The sequence below is a fragment of the Lepidochelys olivacea genome, assembly GCF_965140295.1.
Source record: "Lepidochelys olivacea isolate rLepOli2 genome assembly, chromosome: 27".
In the NCBI taxonomy this organism is placed as follows: Eukaryota; Metazoa; Chordata; order Testudines; family Cheloniidae; genus Lepidochelys; species Lepidochelys olivacea.
Window position 1 is genome coordinate 10,450,108 of NC_140437.1, and position 26,331 is coordinate 10,476,438.

The 26,331-nt window shown below is 51.6% G+C and overlaps 2 protein-coding genes and 1 long non-coding RNA gene across 3 annotated transcripts in view; 2 read left to right on the top strand and 1 right to left on the bottom strand.

Annotated features, from left to right (window-relative positions):
- Positions 1-1,649, top strand: part of ACE (angiotensin I converting enzyme) — a 58,789-nt gene extending 57,140 nt beyond the window's left edge. Inside the window, exon 25 of the mRNA XM_084615924.1 lies at positions 786-1,649. Within this exon, the coding sequence (XP_084472050.1) occupies positions 786-976 (191 nt within the window). The 3' untranslated portion in view covers positions 977-1,649. The remainder of the gene's footprint in view (positions 1-785) is intronic.
- LOC311513814 lies at positions 1,649-24,374 on the bottom strand. Its single transcript, XR_014709784.1, has 3 exons — positions 24,286-24,374; positions 15,191-15,328; positions 1,649-2,479 (listed from the first exon to the last, which is right to left on the bottom strand). It is a non-coding gene; the product is annotated as an uncharacterized lncRNA (long non-coding RNA).
- KCNH6 (potassium voltage-gated channel subfamily H member 6) overlaps positions 24,149-26,331 on the top strand; it is a 100,646-nt gene continuing 98,463 nt past the window's right edge. The window contains exon 1 of the mRNA XM_084615925.1: positions 24,149-24,319. Coding sequence (XP_084472051.1) covers positions 24,244-24,319 — 76 coding nt within the window. The 5' untranslated portion in view covers positions 24,149-24,243. The remainder of the gene's footprint in view (positions 24,320-26,331) is intronic.

Genomic DNA, 26,331 nt, shown 5'->3' on the forward strand with positions numbered 1-26,331 from the left:
AGCTTGTCCTGCTGCTCTGTGCAATTCAGTCCCCAGGGCTGTCAGTCGTCGCTGGCATGATGTTCACACCCGAGGACCAGGTCCATTTGTGGGTGGGGCTGGAAGGGATCTAAATGAGGCTGCTCTGTTTGGGAAGAGGGGGGCCTGGAAACAGGGGTGAAAGTAATTTAAAGGACATACCGGTACGCCGGAGTCCTGAGCAGGGGGCGGGGCCTCAACTGGAATGGGGTGGGGCCTTTGAGATTTAAAGGGCCTGGGGCTCCGGCTGCAGTAGCAGGAGCTGGGAGCCCCAGGCCCTTTAAATCGCTGGCCTGGGGAAGCTGCCCCCTGCCGGTATGGTCGGCTGTGTACCAGCTCTTGCCAGTACGCTGTACCGTCTTACTTTCACCTCTGCCTAGAAATGTCTGTTAGACTGGAGTGGGGGAGTGCATGCAGCTTGCTGTCAGTCACACCCTGCACGATGCATCACAAGGTGCTTAGCTCTGTCGCTGCCAAGACAGCTTGGTGCTTAGGCTCCTTTGCTGGTAGACCCAGCCCTGGCAAACCGGCAGCAACAGATGCTTCCCCACGAGCCGGGGCTTGTTTTCAAACACTCGCTGCCTGCACTGGGCAAGCTTGGTTAAATGCCCCCGAGTCGCGGGTGGGTCCTTATCTGCCAAGATCCCCTGGGGCTACATGGCTCCACTTGCGCAGAGGAATGGGGCCTTCGGCAGATCTGCCCGTTTGGCGCGCACCCGCCCAGCAAATCGCTGCAACCCCCCGTTTTCTTCTTGCTTCTCAATCAGGTCAAGCACAGTCTAGTGCCAGAGTCAGTTTCCTGGGGATGTCACTGGATAGGAATCAAGCCGCTGCAGGACAGTGGGTCCTGCTTGTCCTCGGACTGCTCCTCTTGATTGCCACTGTTGTCCTGGGAGTCAAATTCTGCTCCTCAAGGAGAAGGGCCCACAAATCCAGCTCGGAAATGGAACTGAAATAAGGTCGAACCTCACTCCTTTCCTTTGCCATGTGTGCCCACATGGGCCTAGTGTGTGTGTGTGCAAGGTGTGTGTGCATGGATGGGCTGTGTGGTGCGTGCAAGGTGTGTGCACACACAAACCTATGAATGTATGCACATGAGCCTTGTGTGTGTGTGTGTGTGTGTACACATACGGCCTGTGTGTGTCAGCCTCATGTGGCGCTGAGGCAGGAGTGCAATCAGATGCATAGGACTCTTCCTTCCAATCAGGTCAAAACTTTTTGACTATGCAAGAGCCAAAGCAGAAGATAATTTATTTGTCAATGTTTGGATTCCCGGAAAAAAGAATCCCAAGACGAGGAGTGGGATCATGTGGTTTGTTTCTTATACACCCTGGGGCTCATTGGCCAGTTGGAATCAAAGTTGCATTGATGAATTCCTTAGTGATTGGAAATGGTTTTATTAATTAAGCAGGGGGTTAGGTTTGAATCCCATCCAGAGTGCCTGGAAGTCATTTTTGCAGCTCCGCTGTGCGGTTGGGAACACCAAAAGGGCTCATGTTAGCAGTGGGAAGCGTTTTGCGGGAAAGGGGCTGTTTGGTTCCCAACAGGGTCCCTCCCTCGGGCGTGCCCACCCACCAGGCTGTTTACATGCATGGATGAAAAATAAAGTGTCATGTTTTCCCCCAGTAAAATGTGTTTCTGTTTCTTCAGGAAGCGGCAAGGAGCAGCCTTCTGTTACACTCACAGCATGTGCAGATATAGATAATAACATAAATCCTCTTCCTGGAAGGTTGCAAAGTAATACAGCTTTATTTCTTAGAATCCAGAACCCTAACACGCAACAACCAAAACCAGAGTGAGACAAAGCAGGCTGCTCCCTAAAGCAGAGAGGCACAATTTACCCTACTTTACTCTGGACTGGCTTGCTGCAAGCTGCTTCTAATCACATGCTTCCCTACAGAGCCCCCTAGCCTGTGAGCGGGACCAGGAAACCCTTGAGCACTGTAAGCAAGTGATAGCTTAGAATTTTAATAGTTTTCCATACACAACACCCTCTATCTCTAGATGCTCCAGGGCCAAAAAGATGGTTAGAAAAGTGAGGAATGAGGAAACAAAGTCAACCTCCCCTTCCCCACCAAACAATCCCCTTTACCCTGAGGACCAAGCTCACCTCTGGGAGATGCCACATCAAACCTTCCCTGTGATGATTTTTTTTTTGCTGCCACACTGCCTCAGAAATTAAAGATTTCAGCATGGATGGATTCAGCAGCATGCTTGAGCATGTGCTTAATTTTACAGGAGTAGTTCCCGCTGAAGTCAGTGGGACGCCGTGTGTGTAAAGAGAAGCATGCGCCTTTGTGCTTTGCTGAATTGGAGCCTTGGATTCTTGCTTGCTTGTGATCTAGAGCTGTGCCTTCAGACTGTGTAGCTCCTCCCAAGCATACACGTGTGTCCGACTGTGCACAGAAACCCCTGGGGACTACACCGGCATACGCCCAATTCCGTTGTCTGAGAGCAACACCTGGGAAATTCCAGAAACAAAACAAAAACCTTTGTTTGAAAAGCGTGTTTTGGTTGCTAAGTGGTGTGAGAAGGGCTGGCTTGATGAACAGCAGCATAACCTGGGCATATGGCCCCAGAATCTGCTTCACGCTGCTTATTGGGAATTTATAAACCATTGTCAATTTCCCATGGCGCCTTACAGGGCCTAGAAAAGACCTGGGCCTGATTCCTCCCCACAGCGTTGCCCCTTGGGAGTGAGTGCAGAAGGCTTCCATCAAATTTAAATGAGGGAAAATTTCTTCTTTGCTAGTGTTCTGCTTACACAGCATGAATAGGGCCCCGTTCCCGTGGCCCTGGGCAGTCATTTACTCCAGGGCAAGAACGGGTGGCCAACTCTAGCAGTCACAGGAGTCCTTACACCCATTCTGTGCTGATGTCAGTGACCCCACAAGTTATTAGGCAGCTGTGTATCAGGCCTGTTGAACCTGCCCAGAAGAGGCCAATCCTAGGCCAATCCAGCATGATCAACCTAGCAGTGATGTTTCAAGGAGTCCGTTTGACTTCCGTCACCGCTGAGACACTGGCTAGATAGGTGTGGACTTGCTCCCGCAGGGGGGACTTAGCACCTCCACTGCTATTAGGTACAAGCTGATCAGGAAATGGGATTTCCAGTCTGTGGGAAATTCTGACCGTTTGAATTGGTTTTATTCTGAATTTGAATGAGAGGTAGAAATTTCCGACTTGTTTTGGACTTTCCAGTCTGTGGGCAATTTTGACGCTTTGTTTTGATTTGGCACAAAAACAAAGGTCAGACTGTCGGTATTTCCCGCAGACTAGAAATGCCAAAAGAAGTCCATTTGGAACCACTGCAGCGTTTCATTTTAATAATGTTGGAACATTACAATATAGTATAAAGCGTTGACTCTATGGAGGGCTTCTGTTTGGGGGGGGGGTTATTTTGTAGGGGTTATTTTTAGCAATTTTTGAGTTGTATGTAGATTTCCAAGAATGGAGGGGTGTGTTGGGAATTTCTCGCTTTCTGTGGTAATCATTAATCTCTTTGTACTGTTCCCTAGAGTGCATTAATGTAATTCTGTGTCACACAGTGCTGCGTTAAAGCTCAGTAAGGAAACTTCAGTGTGCACCAACAGGGTCTACACAGACCAATGAAAGCACCTGAGTGCGCTTTAGAAATCACAACCCCGTAGTGCGCACCGCTGCTCAGTGCAGACAAGCCCTTAGATCGGGGTGGCCAACCTGAGCCGGAGAAGGAGCCAGAATTTACCAGTGTACGTTGCCAAAGAGCCACAGTGATACGTCAGGTCAGCAGCCCCCCATCCGCTCCTCCACCCCGCTCCCAGCACCTCCCACCTGTTTTGTGGTGTGCAGGAGGCTCAGAGAGGGAGGGGGAGGAGGGCAGGCTCAGGGGAGGGGGTGGGAAGGGGTGGAGTGGGGGCAGGGCCTGTGGCAGAGCCAGGGGTGGAGCAGTGAGCACCCCCTGGCACATGGGAAAGTTGGCGCCTGTATCTCCAGCCCTGGAGAGGGTGCCTGTACCAGGAGCCGCATGTGGGCCACCCCTGCCTTAGATATAAGTAACCATTTCTGGTGCTTAGAATCACAGAATCTCAGGGTTGGAAGGGACCTCAGGAGTCTAGTCCCACCCCCTGCTCAAAGCAGGACCAACCCCCCAATTTTTGCCCCAGATCCCTAAAGGGCCCCCTCAAGGATTGAACTCACAACCCTGGGTTTAGCAGGCCAGTGCTCAAACCACTGAGCTGTCCCTCCCCCCCAAGAAACACTGATTTCTTTTTATTTTATTTTAGTTGTATCAGGAGTGTTTTATTGGTGTTTATTGGTTAAAACCTAATATCAGAAGCCCTAAGTATATATAATATTCAATGCGTAATATAATAATCCAGTGGTTTTCAACGTTTTTCATTTGCAGACTCTTTAAACATTTCCAATGGAGGTGTCCTGGGAAATCTTAGACATATTCTGCAGACCCCCAAGGGCCTTGTGGAGCACAGATTGAAAGCTGCTGTTCTGTGGTAACAACCACCTTTTGGGGCCCCCTTAGACATAATCTGCAGACCCCCAGGGACCACAGGCTGAAGACCACTGTAATAATATAATGTTGATTTCACTGACGTTTTCTTCAGAAAAGTGTCCGAATGGATCGTGGTGATTTTCTTGTCTTGATGAGGAAACATGTTTCCTTGCTTTATTTGGTTTTGAATCATCCAGATAGACTATATACAAGTCAAAACCAAATAAAGCAAGGAAACATATTTCCTTATCAAGACAAGAAAATCACCACGATCCATTCGGACACTTTTCTGAAGAAAATGTCAGAGAAATTGCTACATTCTTGCAAGATGGTTCAACATCAACTCACCGGTGCTGGCCGATAGAAGTCTGGTCTGTGGGAAATGATCTGATCAGCTCTAATTATGGGGGGATGGGCTGCAGTGAGGGCCTTGGGCTCATTAGTCAGGTGAAGACAGTGGAAAATTCCGCTTGCCAGGGGCAGACTGGGGGGAGCGGTACCCCGGTTGGCTGCTCAGTGCCCTGTGCTCGGCCATGTGTTTATGTAAGAGCAGGGAGGGCACTGGAGTCGCATGCCTCCTGATCTCCTCTCCCCCCTCCGCTTCCTTCCCCCCCCCCACCTTTTTTCTCCTGCATCTGTAAACAAGACCAGTATTTACTCTGTGGTGATTAGGTACAAGACTAATCCCAGGCCAGGGATTTATTGCAGCCTTAAACAGCCAAGACCTCAAACAGCCCCCAGTGCCAGAGGATGGAGAGCTGAGTTCCCACCCCATCTTCCTTCCCAGGATCTCCAACACCTTCCAGATGGGGAAACTGAGGCACAGATATGCAGTAACTCACCCACAGCAAGTCTGTGGCAGAGTCGAGAATAGAACTGAGGAATCCTGCCTCTCTGCCAGACACAGCGCTATACACCACATACTTTATGTAACAGTGATAGGATGTGGGCGGACTGTCTGACAAGGGGCTTTTATCATACACTGCACGGCACTCTGCCCACTGATGCACTCCACTGAAACGACTTCCGACATCCCAACCACGCTGCCACCAGAAATGTTCCTCCCCCAGCCCCCCAGGCGAAGTGCAGGCTGGACGTCATTTCACCTTAGGCAGGGGACAAGTTTAAGGGCTGGAACCCTCAAGTGCTAGACGTGTTTGCTTCCTCCTGTTGTGGACTTTGGAATTTCCCCATCCCAACAGGTGCAGCACTTGTTGGTAGCCTGGGTAGTTCGTGAGATCTCAGCTCTTAAACGCGGATTTAAAGGGAACTGAGTTTTGATAATTTATTTTCCAGATGTTCAAGTTGGATTTATTATTTTCCCCCTTCTGAGGCCTGAGCAGTTGGAATCCTGGCACCCAGACAGTCTGGCTTTTCCGGCAGAGGGCTGCAAACGCTTAGCTGTCTCTGATAGGTTTTGGTAAAACATGTGGCATTAGCCAAAGCAAAGAGCAACCAATTGTATGGAAATCAAAACATGAATAAGTGCCCCTTGCTCTCCTTCTAGGAGGATTTCTTTCTTCTCTTTCTTACAAAAATAGGAAAACCAAAGGAAAAACTGTTACAAGGGGATGTCACAGTGGGATCTACAGCTCTAAACAGCTTGCTGGGTGACTGTAGCTGGGTATAAAAGGATTGGTCATCATTAGGGTTCAGAGTTAACAACCCAAATTGTGTTGGGGCAGTTCCCTGCATTGGCCAAGAAGGGGTTAAAGAGTGCCTCTGATTACATTTAGACCCAGCCTGCCGCACCTGTGAGGCTTATCAAGCCTGGGGAGGGCGGCCCTTTAAAAGGGAGGATCCCAGCTCAGTGAGAGGTGGCAAGCAGGATTGGAACACAGGGCTTCCCCATTCTCCTACTTACTGGGGAGAGCGCTTTGGCCTCAGAAGCCCTGTCAGTAAGGGGAGTGGCTGGCTTTGGAGCCCTGGAAGCCCAGTTATTTGGATGCTTGGGGGTAGGCGTCTGGCTCTGCTCCCAGGGGCTGCTTCTTCCTCACACTCGGTGGGCCTGCAGGAACCCTGCCTCTTGTGGGCTGTAAAAGTATTTTGCTCTTTTTTTTTTATTATTATTATTCATTGGGACTACTGTGAATGCCTGGAAGGGGGCAAACTCCCTAAGAGACACAGCTGGAAGGCTGTGCCCTGGGCTCTGAAACCCATCTAAGGTAATGCTGCTGTCCAGAGGAGGAGGACTGGGATGAGAGACCTGCCTATCCTTGCCACAAGGAGGCACTAGAGAAGCGGGATGAGGCTTATAAGTGTTTGCTTTTATTGGTTAGTGTTGGGGAAACATCAATCTCACTGTACAGGCACAAACAGTGGAAAAATATTTCCACTGACCGTCAAAATTCACAGCAAGGCAAGTAAGAGAACTGCTGCTTGAGAATCCGTTAGTTTGAGCTAAGGATGTTTACTCTGTATTTTAACGTGATGTTGGCAACTTGTATTTTAACAGCTATAAAGCTTTAACTCTTTGACTCTCAACCTTTGCTGTCATTATATTGTTAATGCCTTGTGCCCTCCCCCCCCCATAATTTCCAGCTACTGTGAAAATTTAAGTAGATAAAAGTTGAAAGGGGGGGAGCTTTAAAAAATGAAGGAATAGAACCCATCACACTGATGAAACCAGCCAGGGCAGCTGGCACTGCTCACAGCTGCAGCCTTGAGCAGATGTCACTGCAACAGTTACACACCAGTCACATGCTGAAGGTTTAATTTTTTTTTTAAAGGAAAGCTCAGTTTCTGCCATAATCACAGGACTCCAGGAGCTGGGACTTTAAGAGGACCACGAAATACCACACGACTTGTAATAAAATCATGAGAGCTGGCACGGTTGCAGAGTGGGCTGTGTGGTCTTGTTCTGTCCTTCCACTGTATTTAGCTTGTGAACAGGTTTCTTGCTGAATGGCCAACCCCCAGTGTTACAAGATTGGCTTAAAAATCATGAATTTAACAATAAATTGTGGGTTCTTTTTATTTGCTTTCTGGCCGTTAAGCACTTGGGTCACATTTGTGAGCTTTTTCTTAGCAACCACATGGGCTAGAATCTTCCTCTTTTCTGCTGAGATTCTCATAAAATCATGGGACTCCGGGAACTGCAGCTTTATGGAAAACACCAAATACAGCAAGATTCACAATGAAATCACAAGAGTTGGCAACTGGGACAGGTGGATTTTGGGGAGGGGGGGCAAAAAAAGTGTTGTGAATTTGTGTTTGGTTTGACACGAACAATTCAGTGAAACCCTCTGCTTCTTCCCCCATGTGCCCCCCCCCCAAATCTGTAAGTCTAAATAGTTTGGGGTGTGTTTGTCTGTTTTTCCAAAATGACATTTTGTTTAAAAATTTCCTTCCATTTTTTTTGTATTAAAAAATAAAACCCCAAAAGGTGTGGTTAGCTTGAAATCAAAGCAACCCGTTTTGTTTGACCTAAAATGATTGTTTGATTTGCTAAAAATTTAGTTTTTGGTTCAACCCAAACCAATTTTTTTTCTCCAAGTGCCAGTGAACCAAAAAGCAATTGTTAATCTCACAGCTCGATTGAAGACATTGCTCTTGGAAATGTCAGCCCTCTGCCTGATCTAGGTCAGGAGACAGGCTGTGGTCCACAATCTCAGAGGGGAAATGGAAGCAGAGAATCTGACAACAGCAAGGCAGGAAATTACCTACATCCCACCCCCAGCTTACTGCACCCCAACAACTCCAAGCCCTTTTCTGATGGGGACACGCCACAGCCCTCCAGCCTCTGTGTCGTGTCTCTTGTAAGAAAGTGAGTCTGATGAAATGCTGCTGAAATGTCTGGGAAGCCTGGGGATTAATTATTTTCAGGAGTCTGCTGATTAACAGTGCCACAGGGGTGCCACCATATGGCCATTTTAATGCCAGACTGATGACTGCAGCACCGCGATGCCCTCAGTGTTACATCACAGGACAGCATTCCCGGGCAAAGTCACATGCCATGCAATGCAGCCAGGCACCCCGTGCAAAAGTACAACGGTGTGGTGCGACACCACCGTGCAACACACTGCGACAGCCCAGTGCACGGAGCAATGCCACGCTGCAGCCAGCTCTCCAGCATGTCCCTTTACAATCGCAGTGCAATGCCGGCTGCCCAGAGCCACAGTTCTCGTTTTATTTCCAGCTGAACCGCAGCTGGGCTGTGGCGGGTTTCCTTTCTGGCAGGCGGGGGAGGCGCCTGTGGGGCCGAAGCAGAATTATTGGGAAGGAGGGTGACTCTCCACAGTTAGTTAAATCCACCTCTCACCAGGGGAGAATCATAGAATCATAGAATATCAGGGTTGGAAGGGACCCCAGAAGGTCATCTAGTCCAACCCCCTGCTCGAAGCAGGACCAATTCCCAGTTAAATCATCCCAGCCAGGGCTTTGTCAAGCCTGACCTTAAAAACCTCTAAGGAAGGAGATTCTACCACCTCCCTAGGTAACGCATTCCAGTGTTTCACCACCCTCTTAGTGAAAAAGTTTTTCCTAATATCCAATCTAAACCTCCCCCACTGCAACTTGAGACCATTACTCCTCGTTCTGTCATCTGCTACCATTGAGAACAGTCTAGAGCCATCCTCTTTGGAACCCCCTTTCAGGTAGTTGAAAGCAGCTATCAAATCCCCCCTCATTCTTCTCTTCTGCAGGCTAAACAATCCCAGCTCCCTCAGCCTCTCCTCATAACTCATGTGTTCCAGACCCCTAATCATTTTTGTTGCCCTTCGCTGGACTCTCTCCAATTTATCCACATCCTTCTTGTAGTGTGGGGCCCAAAACTGGACACAGTACTCCAGATGAGGCCTCACCAATGTCGAATAGAGGGGAACGATCACGTCCCTCGATCTGCTCGCTATGCCCCTACTTATACATCCCAAAATGCCATTGGCCTTCTTGGCAACAAGGGCACACTGTTGACTCATATCCAGCTTCTCGTCCACTGTCACCCCTAGGTCCTTTTCCGCAGAACTGCTGCCTAGCCATTTGGTCCCTAGTCTGTAGCTGTGCATTGGGTTCTTCCGTCCTAAGTGCAGGACCCTGCACTTATCCTTATTGAACCTCATCAGATTTCTTTTGGCCCAATCCTCCAATTTGTCTAGGTCCTTCTGTATCCTATCCCTCCCCTCCAGCGTATCTACCACTCCTCCCAGTTTAGTATCATCCGCAAATTTGCTGAGAGTGCAATCCACACCATCCTCCAGATCATTTATGAAGATATTGAACAAAACCGGCAGAGTCCATCTCTGCGAGGATGGATCTCGTGGCCTGAGCCAGGTGTCCACCTTGTGCACTTCACACGTATACCTGGGAGGTCTGGTATTGATGCAGGTTCAGGGGTGGAGGTGGCAGATCATGAGTGAGAGGGGGCCAGTGGAGGAACGGTGTCTGGGAAACTTGCAGCCTCGCTCTGCTCTGTACCGCAGCTACGTTCCCCCATGAAATTCACAATCCCTGGGAGGACAAGGTCAGCTCCCTGGATAAAGAGGATACAGCTAACAGCCTGAATCCCCACAGAGGGAGCGGGAAAACCGCGGTGTTCACCGTGGGTTATAGTGGATGAATGGACTATAAGGTGGATAGAAAGTTGGCTAGATTGTCGAGCTCAACGGGTAGTGATTAATGGCTCCATGTCTAGCTGGCAGCTGGTATCTAGCGGAGTGCCCCAAGGGTCGGTCCTGGAGCCGGTTTTGTTCAATATCTTCATTAATGATCTGGAGGCTGGTGTGGATTGCACCCTCAGCAAGTTTGCAGATGACACTAAACTGGGAGCAGAGGTAGATACGCTGGAGGGTAGGGATAGGATACAGAGGGCCCTAGACAAATTAGAGGATTGGGCCAAAAGAAATCTGATGACGTTCAACAAGGACAAGCGCAGAGTCCTGCACTTCGGACGGAAGAATCCCATGCACTGCTACAGACTAGGGACCGAATGGCTCAGCAGCAGTTCGGCAGAAAAGGACCTAGGGGTTACAGTGGACGAGAAGCTGGATATGAGTCAACAGTGTGCCCTTGTTGCCAAGAAGGCCAATGGCATTTGGGGATGTATAAGTAGGGGCATTGCCAGCAGATCAAGGGACGTGATCATTCCCTTCTATTCGACATTGGTGAGGCCTCATCTGGAGTACTGTGTCCAGTTTTGGGCCCCACACTACAAGAAGGATGTGGAAATATTGGAAAACATCCAGCGGAGGGCAACAAAAATGATTAGGGGACTGGAACACATGACTTATGAGGAGAGGCTGAGGGAACTGGGATTGTTTAGTCTGCGGAAGAGAAGAATGAGGGGGGATTTGATAGCTGCTTTCAACTACCTGAAAGGGGGTTCCAAAGAGGTTGGAACTCGGCTGTTCTCAGTGGTGGCAGATGACAGGACAAGGAGTAATGGTCTCAAGTTGCAGTGGGGGAGGTTTAGGTTGGATATTAGGAAAAACATTTTCACTAGGAGGGTGGTGAAACACTGGAATGCGTTACCTAGGGAGGTGGTGGAATCTCCTTCCTTAGAAGTTTTTAAGGTCAGGCTTGACAAAGCCCTGGCTGGGATGATTTAGTTGAGGTTGGCCCTGCTTTGAGCAGGGGGTTGGACTAGATGACCTCCTGAGGTCCCTTCCAACCCTAGGATTCTAGGATTAAACCTGCAGAGCACTCAGCTCGGAAAAGGGCTTTGATGCAGAAGGTCCCGGATCTAGCTGAGCTGGGAACAGTGGTTGCTTGGATCACGGCCTGGATCAAGGGGGTGCTGGCTCGGGGACAGGCTGAAATGATGCCCCTAAGGGATCATGGGCGTGGCTCACTTCTCCTTCTCTGTTGGTGGGCGGGGGGGAGTGATTTCTCCTCCCCCCAGTATCCTCTGGGGTGTTGTCTCTCGGGGGGAGGAATGCGCAGGCAGGGTTAAAGGAAGAAGGGGTAGGAAAGGCTGGGTATTTCCGGGGCATCCTGATGTTGCCTCCCAAGAGCAGGGCCCATCAAGTAGCACCCATGGGCCTGTTGTTATGTCTGGCTTAGGGCAGATTCCAGCTGGCCGCAAAGAGCCTTCAGAGGATCTGCAGGGTTCCACTGAGCACAGCCCTGTTCACACAGGCAGTGACCGGAGCGTGGCCAGGTTCTGGGGAGGTTTCAGTGAGAAAAGCCACTACTCCAAACCCTCAGGCTGCAGAGCTGCTTCACAGGCACCTCCCGGCCTGGCTCCATGTGGCTGGGGCGGGATTTGTCCTACTCGACCCCAGGGTGACGGCTCCTTCAGAAAGCCCAAGAGGAAAATCAATACAGACAAGTGCAAAGTCCTTCACTTAGGAAGGAAAAGTCAGAGGAGCAGCTCCAAACTGGGGACTGACCAGCGAGGCGGGCGCGCTGCTGAAAAGGATCCGGGGGTTATCATGGATCACAAATTGAGCATGAGTCAACACTGGTGCAGGTGCAAAAAAGGCGAATATCGTTCTGGCCTGGGCAGGAGTGGTGATGTAAGACACGGGAGGTCGTTGTCCCGCTCTGCTCGGCACTGGTGAGGCCTCAGCTGGAGCATTGCGTCCAGTTCTGGGCACTGAACATTCGGGAAGATGTGGACAAATTGGACAGAAGCCAGAGGAGAGCAACAAAAATGATCAAAGTTTTAGAGAACCTGATCTCTGGAGAAAAGAAGAATGAGGGGGGCTGATAAGTCTGCAAATCTGTTAAGGGCTGTTAGAAAAAGGACTGATCGATTAATCTCCATGTCCTCTGAAAGCAATGGGCTTAATCTCCAGCAAGGGAGATTTCAGTTAGATGTTAGGAAAAGCTTTCTAACTCTCAGGGTAGCTGAGCTCTGGAACAGGCTTCCCAGGCAGGTGGTAGAGTCCCCAGCCCTGGAAGATTTTAAGAACTGGTCGGACAAATGCCCTGTCAGCGATGGTCTAGGTTTACTTGGTCCTGCCTCAGCGCAGGGGCCTGGACTAGGATGACTCCTTGAGGTCCCTTCGAGCCTGACACTTCTCTGATTTCTATTACTTTTGGCCTCTGGACCCAGAGGAGAATGTGGTGCACAAGTTCGAACGCTGCAGGCGAGATTCCCCCTTCTCCTGTGTTCCTGGAGCTGGCGATGGCCACTGGCCACCATGGTGCAGCCACTGGCTACTGAGGAGACGGTTTAGGCTGGGGGAGGGCTACAGAAATCCCAGCCCCAGACCTGCTACCCCTAATCCAGGCCCATCTGCCCTCCACGTGTGGCGGAGAGCAACGGTCCTGCTGAGTCCATTGCCTTCCCAGACCGGGGGCCACCAGGGCCTGGCCTATTTGCCCAGTTTGGATGTTCTATTATTAGGCTGTGGTGAGTCACTGGCTCAGGGCCCCCCTCCCCGGCTAAGGCAGGAATGGGAGGGGGCACAGGGATGAGTGGTGCCACATTCCTCACATTCTCTCACCCACAGGGACAAGGAGCTCATGGAAAACTACTGCTGGCATGGGCAGAAAGAGTCACTTTTCCGGGTTGCTCACACAGGGAGCCAGGAGGGGCGACTGCCTCATGGGAGGAGCCCAGCGGCTCTCAACAGAGGAGGGGGAGGCTGCTGCACAGCCCCAGCGCGGGTCGCCTGGCACCCCAGGGATCACCCCATGCTGAGAGGCTTAGGGCCCTGGGCTGGGCTATTCTCTGGGGGCTGTTTCAACCCCTTGCAAGGTCCCTTTCTGTCTCAGACCCCCACAGAGGGGTGGGACCTGCCCCAGGGGAACTACGCTCCTGGCCAACCGCTAGGAGCGAGAGGAGATTCAGGCGCCAGTGCTGGGGCCATGTGTTGTGTCAGGGGCAGGATCCACCCCCATGGCTCTGTGCAAAGTGCCTTGCCCCACAGGGAAAGCTCAGGTATGTGGAGACAGGGGAGCGGGTGCAGGGCTCCCAGCTGTTTGGGAGTAGTCAGGTGAGCTATGGGCTGTAACTCTCCGCATGGCCAGCAGATGTCCCCACTCATCTCTTCCAGCTGCCTGGGCTGAGGTTGCCTGGAATGCTTGATGGCTCCAGGAGGACCCCCTGATTTCACTTAGCAGAGGAACAGAAGGGAAGCTGGGGTCTAAACCAGGCATCACAGGGCAGTATTCCAGCGCAAAGGTACATGCAATGCTGCAACCGTGTAGTGCAATATAGTGCAGAGCAACCATGCAACACAAGGCAGCATGAAATGCAACCGCACAGCGCATGGAGAAATGCCACGCTGCATGCCCTGCAGCTTCTCCAGGCAACTCCTTAGCTGCCCTGAGTGGCTGCTTCATGTCCTTTCTCATCAGCCCTTTCCCTGGTGTGAGTTCATTTGTGATCAAATTCCTGATTGACACTGATCTCCTGGTGGACAGCAAACATGGGAGGCCAGAAGCAAAGCGAACCGGAGAGCTCAGAGCAATGGGGGCAGGTTTGATCCTAATGACTTTCAAATCCTGCACCGGGCAAGAGGAGCTAAACAGGCCAGGTAGCAAAGGTCCCTAGTGCATTGCTTTCAAGCCGGCTCCTTGTCACTGTCTCTGTCATGTGACCAAATGCTGGGGTTGGCATGTGGACATTGTGGGGTTGTGGAGAAGAGGTGGGGTGGGAAGATCTTAGGTCTGTTCTACATTAGGACATTTGCAGTAGTGCAACCCTCCAATGTCAATGTGCTGCATTAAGCCCCCTCCCCCCCACCAGCCTTGGGATACAAGGGGCCCAATGAGCCATGTGCTTCCCACGCTATCATTCCTGCGCAGAGTGGAGCTTGGGTGGAAAAGCGGAGAACAAGGAAGTATCGCTTGCAAGGTACTCCCAGGATCTGCGCTCGCTATTCGAGGGATAATGGTGCTTATTAGCAGACATTTGACTGAACAACCAGGAGAGAGAGAGAGTGTAAACAGGCAGATTCTGATCTCAGCTCCACCATTGTAAATCCAGAAAATCCAGAGGACCATCATTATTAACAACATGAATTCACACTGACACAACATGGGATCAGAATCTGGGCTATTGTCCTTGTTACAAACACAACATCTGGGGACATTGAAGATGCTGGAGTCTGCTTGGGATTAATTTGTGGAATGAGATGGGATGCCCCCCCAATATACAAACCCCCACACACCTCTGCTGTCACCTGGAAAGGCCCCTCCCTTTGGAGGCTGCATTCTTTGACAACGACCTGCTTGGCCTCTAGGCATTACTGCAGTATTGATGGGAAGTAACAACACCACCACTAATTAAAGACAATAATGATGCTTGTGTTTCATTCAACAGAATGGATCATTTCATGGGATTTTGCAGGAAGATGGTTAGAGCAGGAGGCAGGACTTGTGGCCTCTCTTCCCAGCCCTGACACAGACTCGCTGTGTGACCTTGGGATGCCATAGAACTTATCCGTGCTTCAGTTTCTCCACCAGCAAAATGGGGATAATTATGCTTCGCAGGGATGTTGAGCACTTAATTCATGGGTGATTGTAAAGTGCTTTGAAGCCTGAGAGCCTCTGATGGAAGGAGCCAGAGGGTTCAAAGTAGAGTTATGTTCAGGGTTACATCCTACTCTTCAGGCATATTTCCCCTTCAGAGAATCTGCTTGTTACTAGCCTATCTGTCCAACCATGGAAGGCTTCACGTGGAAGCTACTGGAGACCATTAGGCCTGGGACCATCTGGAAGGGACCACTTCAAATGACTCTCCCTCCCTGCAAGGCTGGGCGTGTGCTCCTCCCCCTCAGAGAGCCAGGACCTGACCTGGATCCGGAAGTCACACCCTCCAGCGGATCTTCTTGCCACTCGACTGGTCCGTGTTAGCCACCAGGAGGCTGACAAGATGGGCAGCAGCAGGTCTCAGACTGGGCTCTATGGATTCCCTTCTCCACCAAGCTTTTCCTGGGTGTGCAGAGAACGAGATATTTGTGACCCGCGCCGTGGAGAACTGGGCCAGGTGATGGGGTTTAAGAGGGGGTCTCTCACTCATGTAAAATGAAAAGATCGGCGAAACCTCCTCCTTGGCACTGATTGGGCTGGAAAATACCGGCATGGCATAGGTTAAAAGCCATCTACCCCCAGCTGGGATCTCTCAGTTGTTTCGCCCCACACGGCACAAGCCAAACTGCCCTGTAGGGACAGCATTCCATAGGGGGAAAGGGCCCCAGACAGGCCAGCTGATCTGAACAAGACTCCACCAGGGAGGGCCACAGCTGAGGTCCTGTGCCCAGGAAATACCTGCCTCGGGCCAGGTCCTGCCTGAGCGACAGGAGCAGAAGCCAGATGGGCATGGCCCCAGGTCAGAAACGTGGCCTAAGAGGCAGCTGATCTCCCTGAGACGTGGGTACTAGCCTACGAAGGGCTTGAGGACCCAGTGCTGAGGGCCAAAGCATCTGGCCTAACCCACACAAAGCATTGGAACCTGTGATTCCGGATCAGACTACAGGGGACTTATGTGAGGGCTGTGGCCTTCCTTGTAGGCAGCAAGAGACAGCTCCAGGAAAGGGGGGGCTGCCTTCCATGGCCCCCAAGGATGGAGGGGGGTCACAGGGTAGTTGGATCCTTTGAGGGGTAACGGCTCCAGCCCCACCTGTGAGGCACTCCACTCTCTTCCCCAGGTGGGGAGAATGAGCAGCTCACATGCAGGTCATGTGGCTCAATAATGCCGGGGCGGGGGGAGATAAAAGAGAAGCTTCCCCCTGGGCTGGGGAGGAGACAAGAGGGGTGGGCCCGGGCACGGGCCCCGGCCCCTCAGAGAGCTGGCCTGCTGAAGGGGGATGGTGGGTCTCCTGAACCGAGGAAGAGGCGCCCTGGGAAACAGGACTGGAAAATGACTGCTGGGGTGGGGGAAGCTGTTCCCCACCTGCAGCCCTGGCCCCAAGAAGGAGGCTGGGGGGGGGGCCCTGACCCAAGGAGAGGAAGGGTTTGAGACAGAGCGGGGCAAGGAGTTAATAACTAAGGCACCACAAGGGCGTTTGACTTACGCAACCTGGAGTGTGAGCAAGTGATTTTGAGAAGCCTGAGGGAGCAGAAGCGGGGCCCAGTGCAGCACCAAGCTGTGCCACAAGGGGGTGCAATCTGGGATGGCACAGCTGGAGAGAGAGGGGATGGGTGGGCCTGGTTGGGTGGGGCTGTCCCCCCCCGCCCACACACACCCACAAGCAGCTGCTCTAGTGACCCTGGAGGGAGAGGCCGACATTCTCCTCTGCATGGACTGAGCAACAGCAGCACCCAAGGGTTAGGTGGGCCAAGCCAGCGCCAGACGGCAAGAGAGACCTATGGGGAGCGATGGTGCCAGACATGCCACTGCCCCCTTGAACCCGGCCCTAGCAGGTTTGTTATTGACTCGAGCTAGTTATTTCCCCCCTTCACATTCAATAGCTTTCTAGGAGCGGTGACTGATATAAAGGGTTCATGTGTTTGGGCTAGAAACCAGCCTCCCCCATCCCCTAGGTAATAACTCCAGATCCACGTGAGACTTTGCAGGGTTCCAGCTGTGGAGCTGTCCAGCTACCGATAGCCATGTGCTTTACAAAGGCGGGTCTCTAGCCTCATCCCCCTGGTACAGATGGGGAAGCAGAGAGGTGAACGGACGTGCCTGGGGTCTGGTGCTACAGCTCTTGTGCATGGCCCTTCGTGGCTCGCATCATTCAGTGCAGTGTGGTCATTCCGCTGAGGAAGTGTTGCAGCAGCAGGCTAAAAAGAAGCCCATGGCAGAGAACCCAGGAGTCTTGAGTGCTGGGGCCCCCTCTGCTCTAACCCATAGGCCTCATTCCCTTGAGAGGTAGAAAGTGAACCCAGGACTTCTGCCTCCCAGTCCTGTCCTCTAACCACTAGATCATACTTCCCAGAGCAGAGACTAGAAGCCAGGAGTCCTGACTCCCAGTTGGCACTGCACTATTGGACTATATTCTGCTCCTAGCGATGGGAGGAGAACCCAGGAGTCCTGGTCCAAGTCTCCTGCTCTAGCAATGGGTCCATGCTTCCCCCTTACATAATGTACCAGCCAGGATTCTTTATGGGACGGTATCCAGTAGGGTTAATGATGCTCTTTTCTTGCTCTCATCTTCAGCACTCCAGTCCAATGTCATCCCCTCCAGCACAACTTCCCTCTGATGAATGGGCTCCTGTCTTGGAAGGATGAGTTAATCTGCTGGGAGACTATTCCAGGGAGATGACATCCTCAATCATGCAGCCTGACAGGCCACAGATTCCAGCAGAAATAGACACAAACAAGTGAGGGGCTTGCCTAAATCGCTGGCTTCTTAATCCCCCATGCCCCTGTTCTACCAGATTGACTCTCCTGACTTTGACGGAGTTACTCCTGCCTGGCACAGGTGTAGGTGACAGGAGAATCAGGCTGAGAGTGCGATCCACTGGGTTTAGTCTCCTGAGTCATTTACCTCCATACAATGCACTAAAAGCACCCCAGGGCAATTAGAGGGTTCCTTTAAAGGCAGCTCGGAAAGAGAAAGAAAGAAAGAAAAAGAAAGAAAGAAAGAAAGAAAGAAAGAAAGAAAGAAAGAAAGAAAGAAAGAAGCTTGTGACTTTTTTCACATCTCTAGGATGGAGACAGAAGCCCTGAGAAGGGGGTGGTTTGTTTGTTTGTTTGTTTTTAAAGGTTTTTGTTCCTGCTTATTTTTTACATTAGAAATTTCAGGTTTCGTCTGCCCTCGAAAATTCTATAGTGACTGGAGACCTAATGAAACAACGATCTCGTAAGAGGCAAGAGAGTGAAAGATGAGCAATTGAGAGGAGGAGGAGGAGAAGGGGGGTGGCTTTTGTTTGTTTATTTGTTAACCTTGTGGCTGGCTGCACTTGATTCGACTCCAGGCTCTGCCATAGGCCTGCTCGATGACCTTAGACAAGTCATTTGGCCTCTCTGTGCCTCAGTTTCCCCATCTGTAAAATGAGGATAATTATACTGGCCTCTTTGTAAAGTGATTTGAGATCTACTAATAAAAAGATCTGTATGAGAGCTAGGAGTTCATTATTGTTTTTTTGGCAGTGAAAAAAGAGGAGAAAAGGGGACAAAGTAATAAAAGGTATTTTTGTTTCATACACAATTGAAATGAATGTTTTCTCTCATTTCACTTTGATAGAAAATATGAAAATTTCCTATGAAAATTTTTATATGGTTAAAAAAAACCAATGTTTCATCCCAAAAAGCCTGTGACAGAAAAATCCAACCGTCCCTATTTAACCACTACATTCTTGAACGGTTTGGAGAAAGGGTATCTTTGTTGAAAGCTCAGCACCAGCTGAGAGCAAGTGCCTATCATAAACATCTGTGAGACCTCCCACCAGTGCTCCAGCAAAGCCAGGGGAGACCAGGGTTAATATACCTGGTGTTTTAAAGCTAAGAAAAAAAATCCCTCTTTAAAACAATAACACATCGACTGGCACGACTTTGTCATAAAGGAGATTTTTTTAAAAGGGCCAAGGACCCAATTTTAAAAAAGTCCTTTGAAGGCAAAATCAGCTTTGGTCTGAGAAAGCTGAATTTCCTTAACAGTGTGAAGAACAGAAAATGCCATTTCAAAACTAGAGCTCGGTGAGTGGTGACCAAAAGCTACAGGCTTCTGGCAGCTGGTTGGTGGCTAATGTGAAATGGGTGGGTAGGTCTCAGCCTGACTCTGAGTAGACTTCAAAAGCACTGGAGAATGTCATAGGGCAGTCTGGCCTTTCAAGGCCGAGCAAGGCTGAGCCGCATGCAGCCCTGTTCAGAGGAACAGCCTGGCAGATGGGTCCTGGAGATCACTGGCTGCAGCTGATCAGCATCCAGTGATGGGGGCTGATGATTCACTAGTGAGGGCTGGGAGTCTATTTACCCGGGGTTGGAGCAGAGGACTGTCAGAGGGCAAGCAGGCCCTGACTACCCCTCTAGACTGAGGAAGGGGCTGAACATTCAAAAGCACTTAACTAAGTGTCCAGTTCCCACTGACTTTCGATGGGAGTTGGTTGCCTTCCTCCATTAGCTGCTTGTGGCTGTCGCGTAGGTCCACAGCCCAAGTAACCCCATGTGTGTTACTGATGGGTGCCCTCACGAGAAGCCTCAGCAGAGAGGCCAGTGACTGGATGGGCCGTGGAACCTGAACTCGCTTCTCCAGCACAGGAGTGAGGTCTGTTGGCTGGGAATTGTGACGGGAAACTACACGGGCTGAGTGCATTTTGTGGGGGTGCGGGGCCTGCAGCCCTTAGGGCCGTCAATCCACAGCTGAATTCATGGGCACGTGGTTTACAAAATACAGCGGGTGGCGGGAAAAGGCTGGAAAAACCATGTTAGCCAGCTGGGTCTGTGAGCCAGGCAAGCATCCAAACTCCACTCTAATGGAGAGACGGCTGATTTGTTAAAAAAAGACTACTAGGGGATGTTGTTTTCCTGCTGACTGCCTCTGTGGAGCTGCGTTCATCTCAAAGGCCCCAGCCCACTGGAGCGAAGCCCGCACTCAAAACTTGTCAGCTCTGAGACTGGGGAAGGTGAGGGTGTGAAATCGGAGCTCAGAGAGTTGGCATCAAGCACTTGGCTGATTCCCCCACATGTGTGCTGAGCGATCATGGAAACAGCGCATCCCAGATCCTGGAGAGCATTTGGGGGAGGGGAAAATCTAGTTCCTGTTGGACAAGTGGGCACATCTCAAAGCAGCACCCCGGTGTGCAATGACTGAGAATCTGGGGGACACCCTTAGGGCTTCTAAAAGCTGTACGGCATTAACTAGCCCCATACAGTTAACGGGGTACAATCTGCTCAGTGTGGACTTGGTTATCCTGGGAAGCCATTCCAGTACAGGAAGGGCAATAGGCTGTATTAGTTCAAGGCACCTTTATACCAGTATAACTACACCCACCCTTGGGATTGGACCTTCACAACTATGTCAGTAAAAAATCACACCCCAATCGGCATAGTTATCCTGGCCTTAGTGGCCAAGGGTTAAAAGGGGCATAGGCTCAGATCCTCAAAGATATTCAGGCTCCTAACATCTATCGAAATCGAGGGGAGTTGGGTGCCTAAATACCTTTGAGGATCTGGGCGATAGCAAATACATTGTCATGTCACCTTTGAAAATGGGCCTTAGGCTCCTAAATCAGTCAGCAGTTGCAAGGCTGAGCAGAGCAACACCTAAGTGCCTTTAAAAATCTAGGTCTTATTATTTAAATACGTGTAATCACAGCTAAATATGCCTCCCCCATGTTTCCTTGTTCCGTGACTATCTCAGCTACCGTAAATATGGCAACGCGTATTCCATATTCAGCGTGGACTATAACTCCCTGCAATAGGCAAATATTTTACACCCTGCCTGTATTATTTGGAATCCTGAGACCCTCTTTGTTCTCTTCCCACCCAAACTAAACAGTGCTTGGCTTCACTGGCTTTCACAGCCCCACGCATGGCTTTTTATTTATTTACTTTAGTGAGAGGAAGAGATCACTGATAAGCTGGAGGATTTTGTTTACACAGGAAATCAGACTGGTTTCTACTTATGCTTTCCCTCTCCAGAAAGATGAGGAGAAGACAGGAAGAGAAGAAAGACGTCAGAGAGAGAGAAGGGAAAGAGAACAGACGGTAGGGAAAGGAGGTTACTTACAGTCTGATCCTGCACAATCAAAGTTAATGGGATTTTTTTCCATTGACCTGAATGGGAGCAGGACCAAGTCCTTTAGCCCCAATTTGAGTAAGCATCCCTATTTTGGACAGCTCTTAAGAGTGAGTTTAACTTTACGTACATGTTTAAGTCCCACTGAGTCCATGGAACTTATTTAAGCATGTGTTTAAGAGCTGTCCTGACTAGGGATGGAATTAAACATGGGTTTGATTGAATCAGAGCCTTAGTCCCTTTGGGACAGGGACTGTTTATAAAGTGTGTACATTTCCTAGTGTTTGCAGCTGTCCAGTTCTGGTGTTCACACCTTAAGAAGGATGTTGGAGAATTAGAGCAGGCTCAGAGAAGAGCCACAAGAATGTTGAAAGGATTGAAAAGCCTGCCTTACCATGAGAGGCTCAAGGAACTCAATCCATTTAGCTTATCACCGAGAAAGTTAAGGGGTGAGTTGATCTGTCTGAAAGTACCTACATGGGGAACATAAATTTGAAAGAGGGCTTTTAGTCTAGCAGAGGCAGAACAAGAGCCAATGGCCACAAGTTGAAGGTAGACAAATTCAGACTAGAAATAAGGCATGCATTCTCAGTATGAAGGGTCATTAACCATGGAACAATTTACCAGGGTTGTGGTGGATTCTCCATCCCTGGAAATCTTTAAATTGTGGCTGGAAGGTTTTCTAAAAGATCCATTCTTGTTCATCCACCAACTATTTGACTTGATGCAGGAATTAACTAAGGGAAATCCTCTGGCCTGTGTTATACAGGTGGTTAGACTAGGGGATCACAATGGTCCCTTCTGGTCTTGGAATCTAAGAATCTAATGGGGCCCTGATGTTTGACTGTGCCCACTAGCTGCTAACATAATAATTGTATTAATATTAATACATGTGTTAATTGGGTTCATTTTTTAAACATCCAGTATTGGCTTGCAAAAAAAGAAGAAAGCCCTAAAAGAAAAATCTGGGAGACAACAAACTTCATTCTATTGTCTAGTGACCCTATTAATACATAATAATACTTTGCCTTCTCATACAGCACCTTTCATCCAAGAATCTCAAAGTGCCTTTGTGAACCGTGGTGAGTATTATCCCTATTTTACAGATGGGGAAACCGAGGCACGGTGAGATTTCCCCTAAAGTCTCCCAGCCCATCAGTGAGAAAACAGACCCCGGAAGCCCTGACCTCCCCCCACCCCCCCATTCTTCCCAGACTATGAAGCTGCAGCCCTGCGATACAGAACAATGCCTCCTCAACAAATCACAGCGAATTATGACCCAGACCGCTGTGGAAATTGGACTGGAGAAAATGAGTTTTCAACAATGGAATGAGTTTTCTCTGCGGGGGGAAGGTCGGATTTCATGAGCGCCATAGATGAAAGCAGCAGCCACATTCTGCAAGGGGCTTTGAAACCTCCTTCCTTTCCTCTGGCTCAGGTTCCCACGGGACAATGAGCAGGCCCAGCTCCCCGGGCACTGCTTTGTATCACGAGCTGTCAGCCGGGGCTGGCGAGGGACGTGCTTTGTGTCTCTCCCTCGGACGGCGTGGGTGAGGTGCTGCTGGAATATTCGTTGGCATCCCCCTGCCAAACCCCAGCCTGTAATCCTCTGCCACCAATTTAATGCATGGACAGTCGTGCATAATCACATCAAAATGCCCTCAGCGGCCATGGTCCTCCGATCATGGGGGGGGGGATGATCATAGTCATGGGGGGTTTCTCCGGGAAGGAGATCAGTGATTAAGTACCGGGGGCTGCTCTGGGGAGCCCTGAGCCCTGGAGTTACTTGGAAAACCTGGGGGCGGGGGGGGGTATTTCTGTGCTGAGACTGGCTGATCGGCAGTGAAAGCATCCCTGTGCCATGCCCAGCCAGCCGCCCCTTCCCCCCTCCTAGAAAAACACTGATGGGGAGCGGGGACTGTGATGATGGGGTAGGGCAGGTAAAGCGGGTCACAGCTGGATGGTGCCTAGTGCAGTGGTTCTTCACCTTTCCCATACAGGGCCCCCTTTCCCACACCAGAACCCACCCCGCCCTCCAGGGACCCATCTAACCCCCCCCTCCATTTAGCAATAGGGGAAGGGCGCAGTGGTCACCACCCACCCCTTGACCTTTCTCCCTGTAACCTCCAGCTTAAGCAGCCACGGCCTGGCACCAGGGCTCCTTGATCGGTGCCATAGAAATAAACTCTCGCCCCCAATGACTGTCTGTGGGGGAGGAGGCGCCGAGCGGGAGGGACACTGCCCCCCAGCAGCAGGGCACCGTGCAGAGGTGCTGGGGGGGGGGAGAGAAATGGGAGGAGGGGGGGCTGGGTGGCGAGCTCAGAAGGGACCCTCAGTCCCACGGCACTGGGGGGAGCGGACAGTGGGGCGGCGGGGGCGCGAGCTGGGGGATCCGGCGCTGCACAGGGCTTAGGTGCTTGGAGCTGCAGCCCCGCTCCCGGCGCGCCTGAGCCAAGGTGTCCCCGCGGGCGCAGGGAAAAGTAGGGGGGACAGGGCAGGAGCCCCCAGCTTGGATGGTCAGGGGCTCCCTCCTCCCATCCCGGTCCAGAGCCCCCTGGCTTCTTCCGCCCCTCCCCCCCCCCAGGTTAGCGGCGGGCCCCCGGCGGCTCTCCCAGGCGGGCGGCGCTTCAGCACCGCGGCCGGGGGACAGCGCCCCAGCCATCCCGGGCACCTCCCCGGGGCCAGGGCGCCGCAGCAGGCGGGGGAAGGTGGGGTGGGGGAGAGACCGCCCCTCGGATCCCCTCCCCGCCCGCAGCTCCCCCCAGCAGCCTTCCGCGGCCGCAGCCTCCCCGCAGAGCCGCTCCGGGCGGGGCTCGGGCTCGGGCGGGCTCCGGGAGCAGGGCTGGGCGGGAGGCGGCTGGAGAGCCTCAGGCTCACCAGCTGTTGCTGTTGACAAGTCTGTTCCCGAGCCCCTGGCCGGGCGGCGGTGACGAAGCACATCGAGAATCCCTGGGGCGTTTATTTATTTCCACCGGGGCCTTCCCCTCCCCGCCCCCTCCCTTTTCCTCCGCCCTCCAGCCCCCAAAGCAACCCGGCCCCCTGCACGGGACCGCATTGCCCCCCCAGCCGGGGAAGGGGCTTCCCCGCGGCAGGCTAGCGGCGCCGGGGCCCCCCCGGGAAGCCGGAGCGAGCGCTCGGGGCGGCCCGGGGGAGAGCCCGGCAGCGCCCCCGGAGAGCGAGGAGCCACTTCCCGGCGGTGGGACGCCTCGGCGGGACTCCAGCATGCCCGTGCGGAGGGGCCACGTGGCCCCGCAAAACACCTACCTGGACACCATCATCCGCAAGTTCGAGGGGCAGAGTGAGTACCGCGGGCCGGTCCCTTCCCTGGCGGGCAGCCGCGCTCCCCGGCCCGGGCCAGGGCCGCTCCCTCGCTCCCTGCCCGCAGCCGCGCCGGCCGGGAGAGGCGGGCTCTCCTCCCCAGCGGGGGATCTCCGGGGGACCGGCAAAACTTCCTGCCTAGGCGTCAGCCGCGTTAAAGACTTGCTGAGACCCGGCCATGGCCAGGCTGGGGGCAGCGAGGCAACTGTGCGCCAGTACCAGAGATGGGCAGATAGATGGAGGGACAGTCAGTGTAGGTGGGGGAGATAGTAGGGTGCGAGATAGCCGGGTGGAGTGTGTGGGGATAGAGGTGGCTTGGTTAGCTCGGGGTGAGTGTGCAGGGGGATAGATATTGGGGGTGTATGGGGATGGATAGGTAGGTAGAGTGTATGGGGATAGATAAATAGATGAGATAGGTGGGGGTGTATGGGGATGGATAGATAGAGGGGTGTGTTTGGGGATCGATAGATAGGTAGAGTGTATGGGGATAGAGAGAGATTGATTAGATAGGTGGGTGTGTATGGGGATAGGTAGGTAGGTAGATAGATAGAGTGTATGGGGATAGAGTATGTGGATAGATAGATTGATTAGCTAGGTGGGTGTGTATGGGGCTAGATAGATCTTGGGGGTGTATGGGGATAGGTAGGTAGGTAGGTAGATGGAGTGTATGGGGATAGACTATGGGGACAGGTTGATTGATTAGATAGCTGGGTGTGTATGGGGCTAGATAGATCTGGGGGTGTATGGGGATAGATAGGTAGGTAGGTTGATAGAGTGTATGGGGATAGAGTATGTGGATAGATAGATTGATTAGCTAGGTGGGTGTGTATGGGGCTAGATAGATCTTGGGGGTGTATGGGGATAGATAGGTAGGTAGGTAGATGGAGTGTATGGGGATAGAATATGGGGACAGGTTGATTGATTAGCTAGCTGGGTGTGTATGGGGATGGATAGATATTGCTGGCCAGATGCCATCAATCAAGACTAAAAATGGGGTGGACTCTGATCTTAGTTACACCAGCATAACTCTGGAGTGATTCCACTGAAGTCAGCCTTGGATTTACTAACATAGCCAAGATCAGGAGCTGATTAAAATGTAACTACTGGTGGGGGAGGAGAGGAGAGAGGATAAAACCTTTTTTATTTTGGGGGGCAGAATGTTCAGCTAGAAAATGGCCAGGTAGAAGTGCTTATTTTAGTGCAAAATGGGCTGTCTGGCCATTTGCCTTAAATTATAGGATGCTCCCAGGCCACCTCCCCTGACGAAATGCTGCCATTTGCTGTTGCTAGAAATAATCCCTTTAAATGAATTTTAGCTGGGGTTTATTTTTTCACCTCTAACACAATGACTGGACTGTGGAGATTTCTGCTTCTAAGGCATTTGTCATGGTTTGGGGGAGGGCCATTCTCTGGAGGTAACTGATTCAAGGGGCGTTATCTTTCTTAGACTTGTGGGGTCTGATTCTCCCTGTGGGGTAACTTACCACAATGCCAAGTGAGTGCACAGTGGGCGCCCAATGCTACCAGAGCAGAATATACAGAGATCACTTTGCTCGCCGGCTGCAAGGCCCCAGAGAATCAGGACCTCTGGGTCCCTCCAGCAGCCTAATTCAGCCTGTCTCCCATTGCAGCATTTGCTGGGAGGACAAACTTGCTGGCTTTCCTCCCTACCCAGCTGATCTGTAGTTGCCAAAAGAAGAGAAGGGCCCCTGCGGTGAGGAACGTGATCCTGTGAATGGGGAGTTCATGTAACTTGCCTTGTCTATCCATCTAAATTGGCAAGCGGCATCCCTCGTGCCAGCTGAGTGGGGCGGGGGAGGGGGGCACTGGGGAACTAGCTCGTCAACAAACAGACAAGCCTCCCTCGCCCCTGGCCAGGCGGGACTGAACTTGATAACTTGCTGCTGAGACAAATCTGCCTGCTGCCACTCTTGAAACAGTGCCCCATAGCCTTTCCTTGTGTCTACCTCTTAAAGGGACGGGTGCACAAAA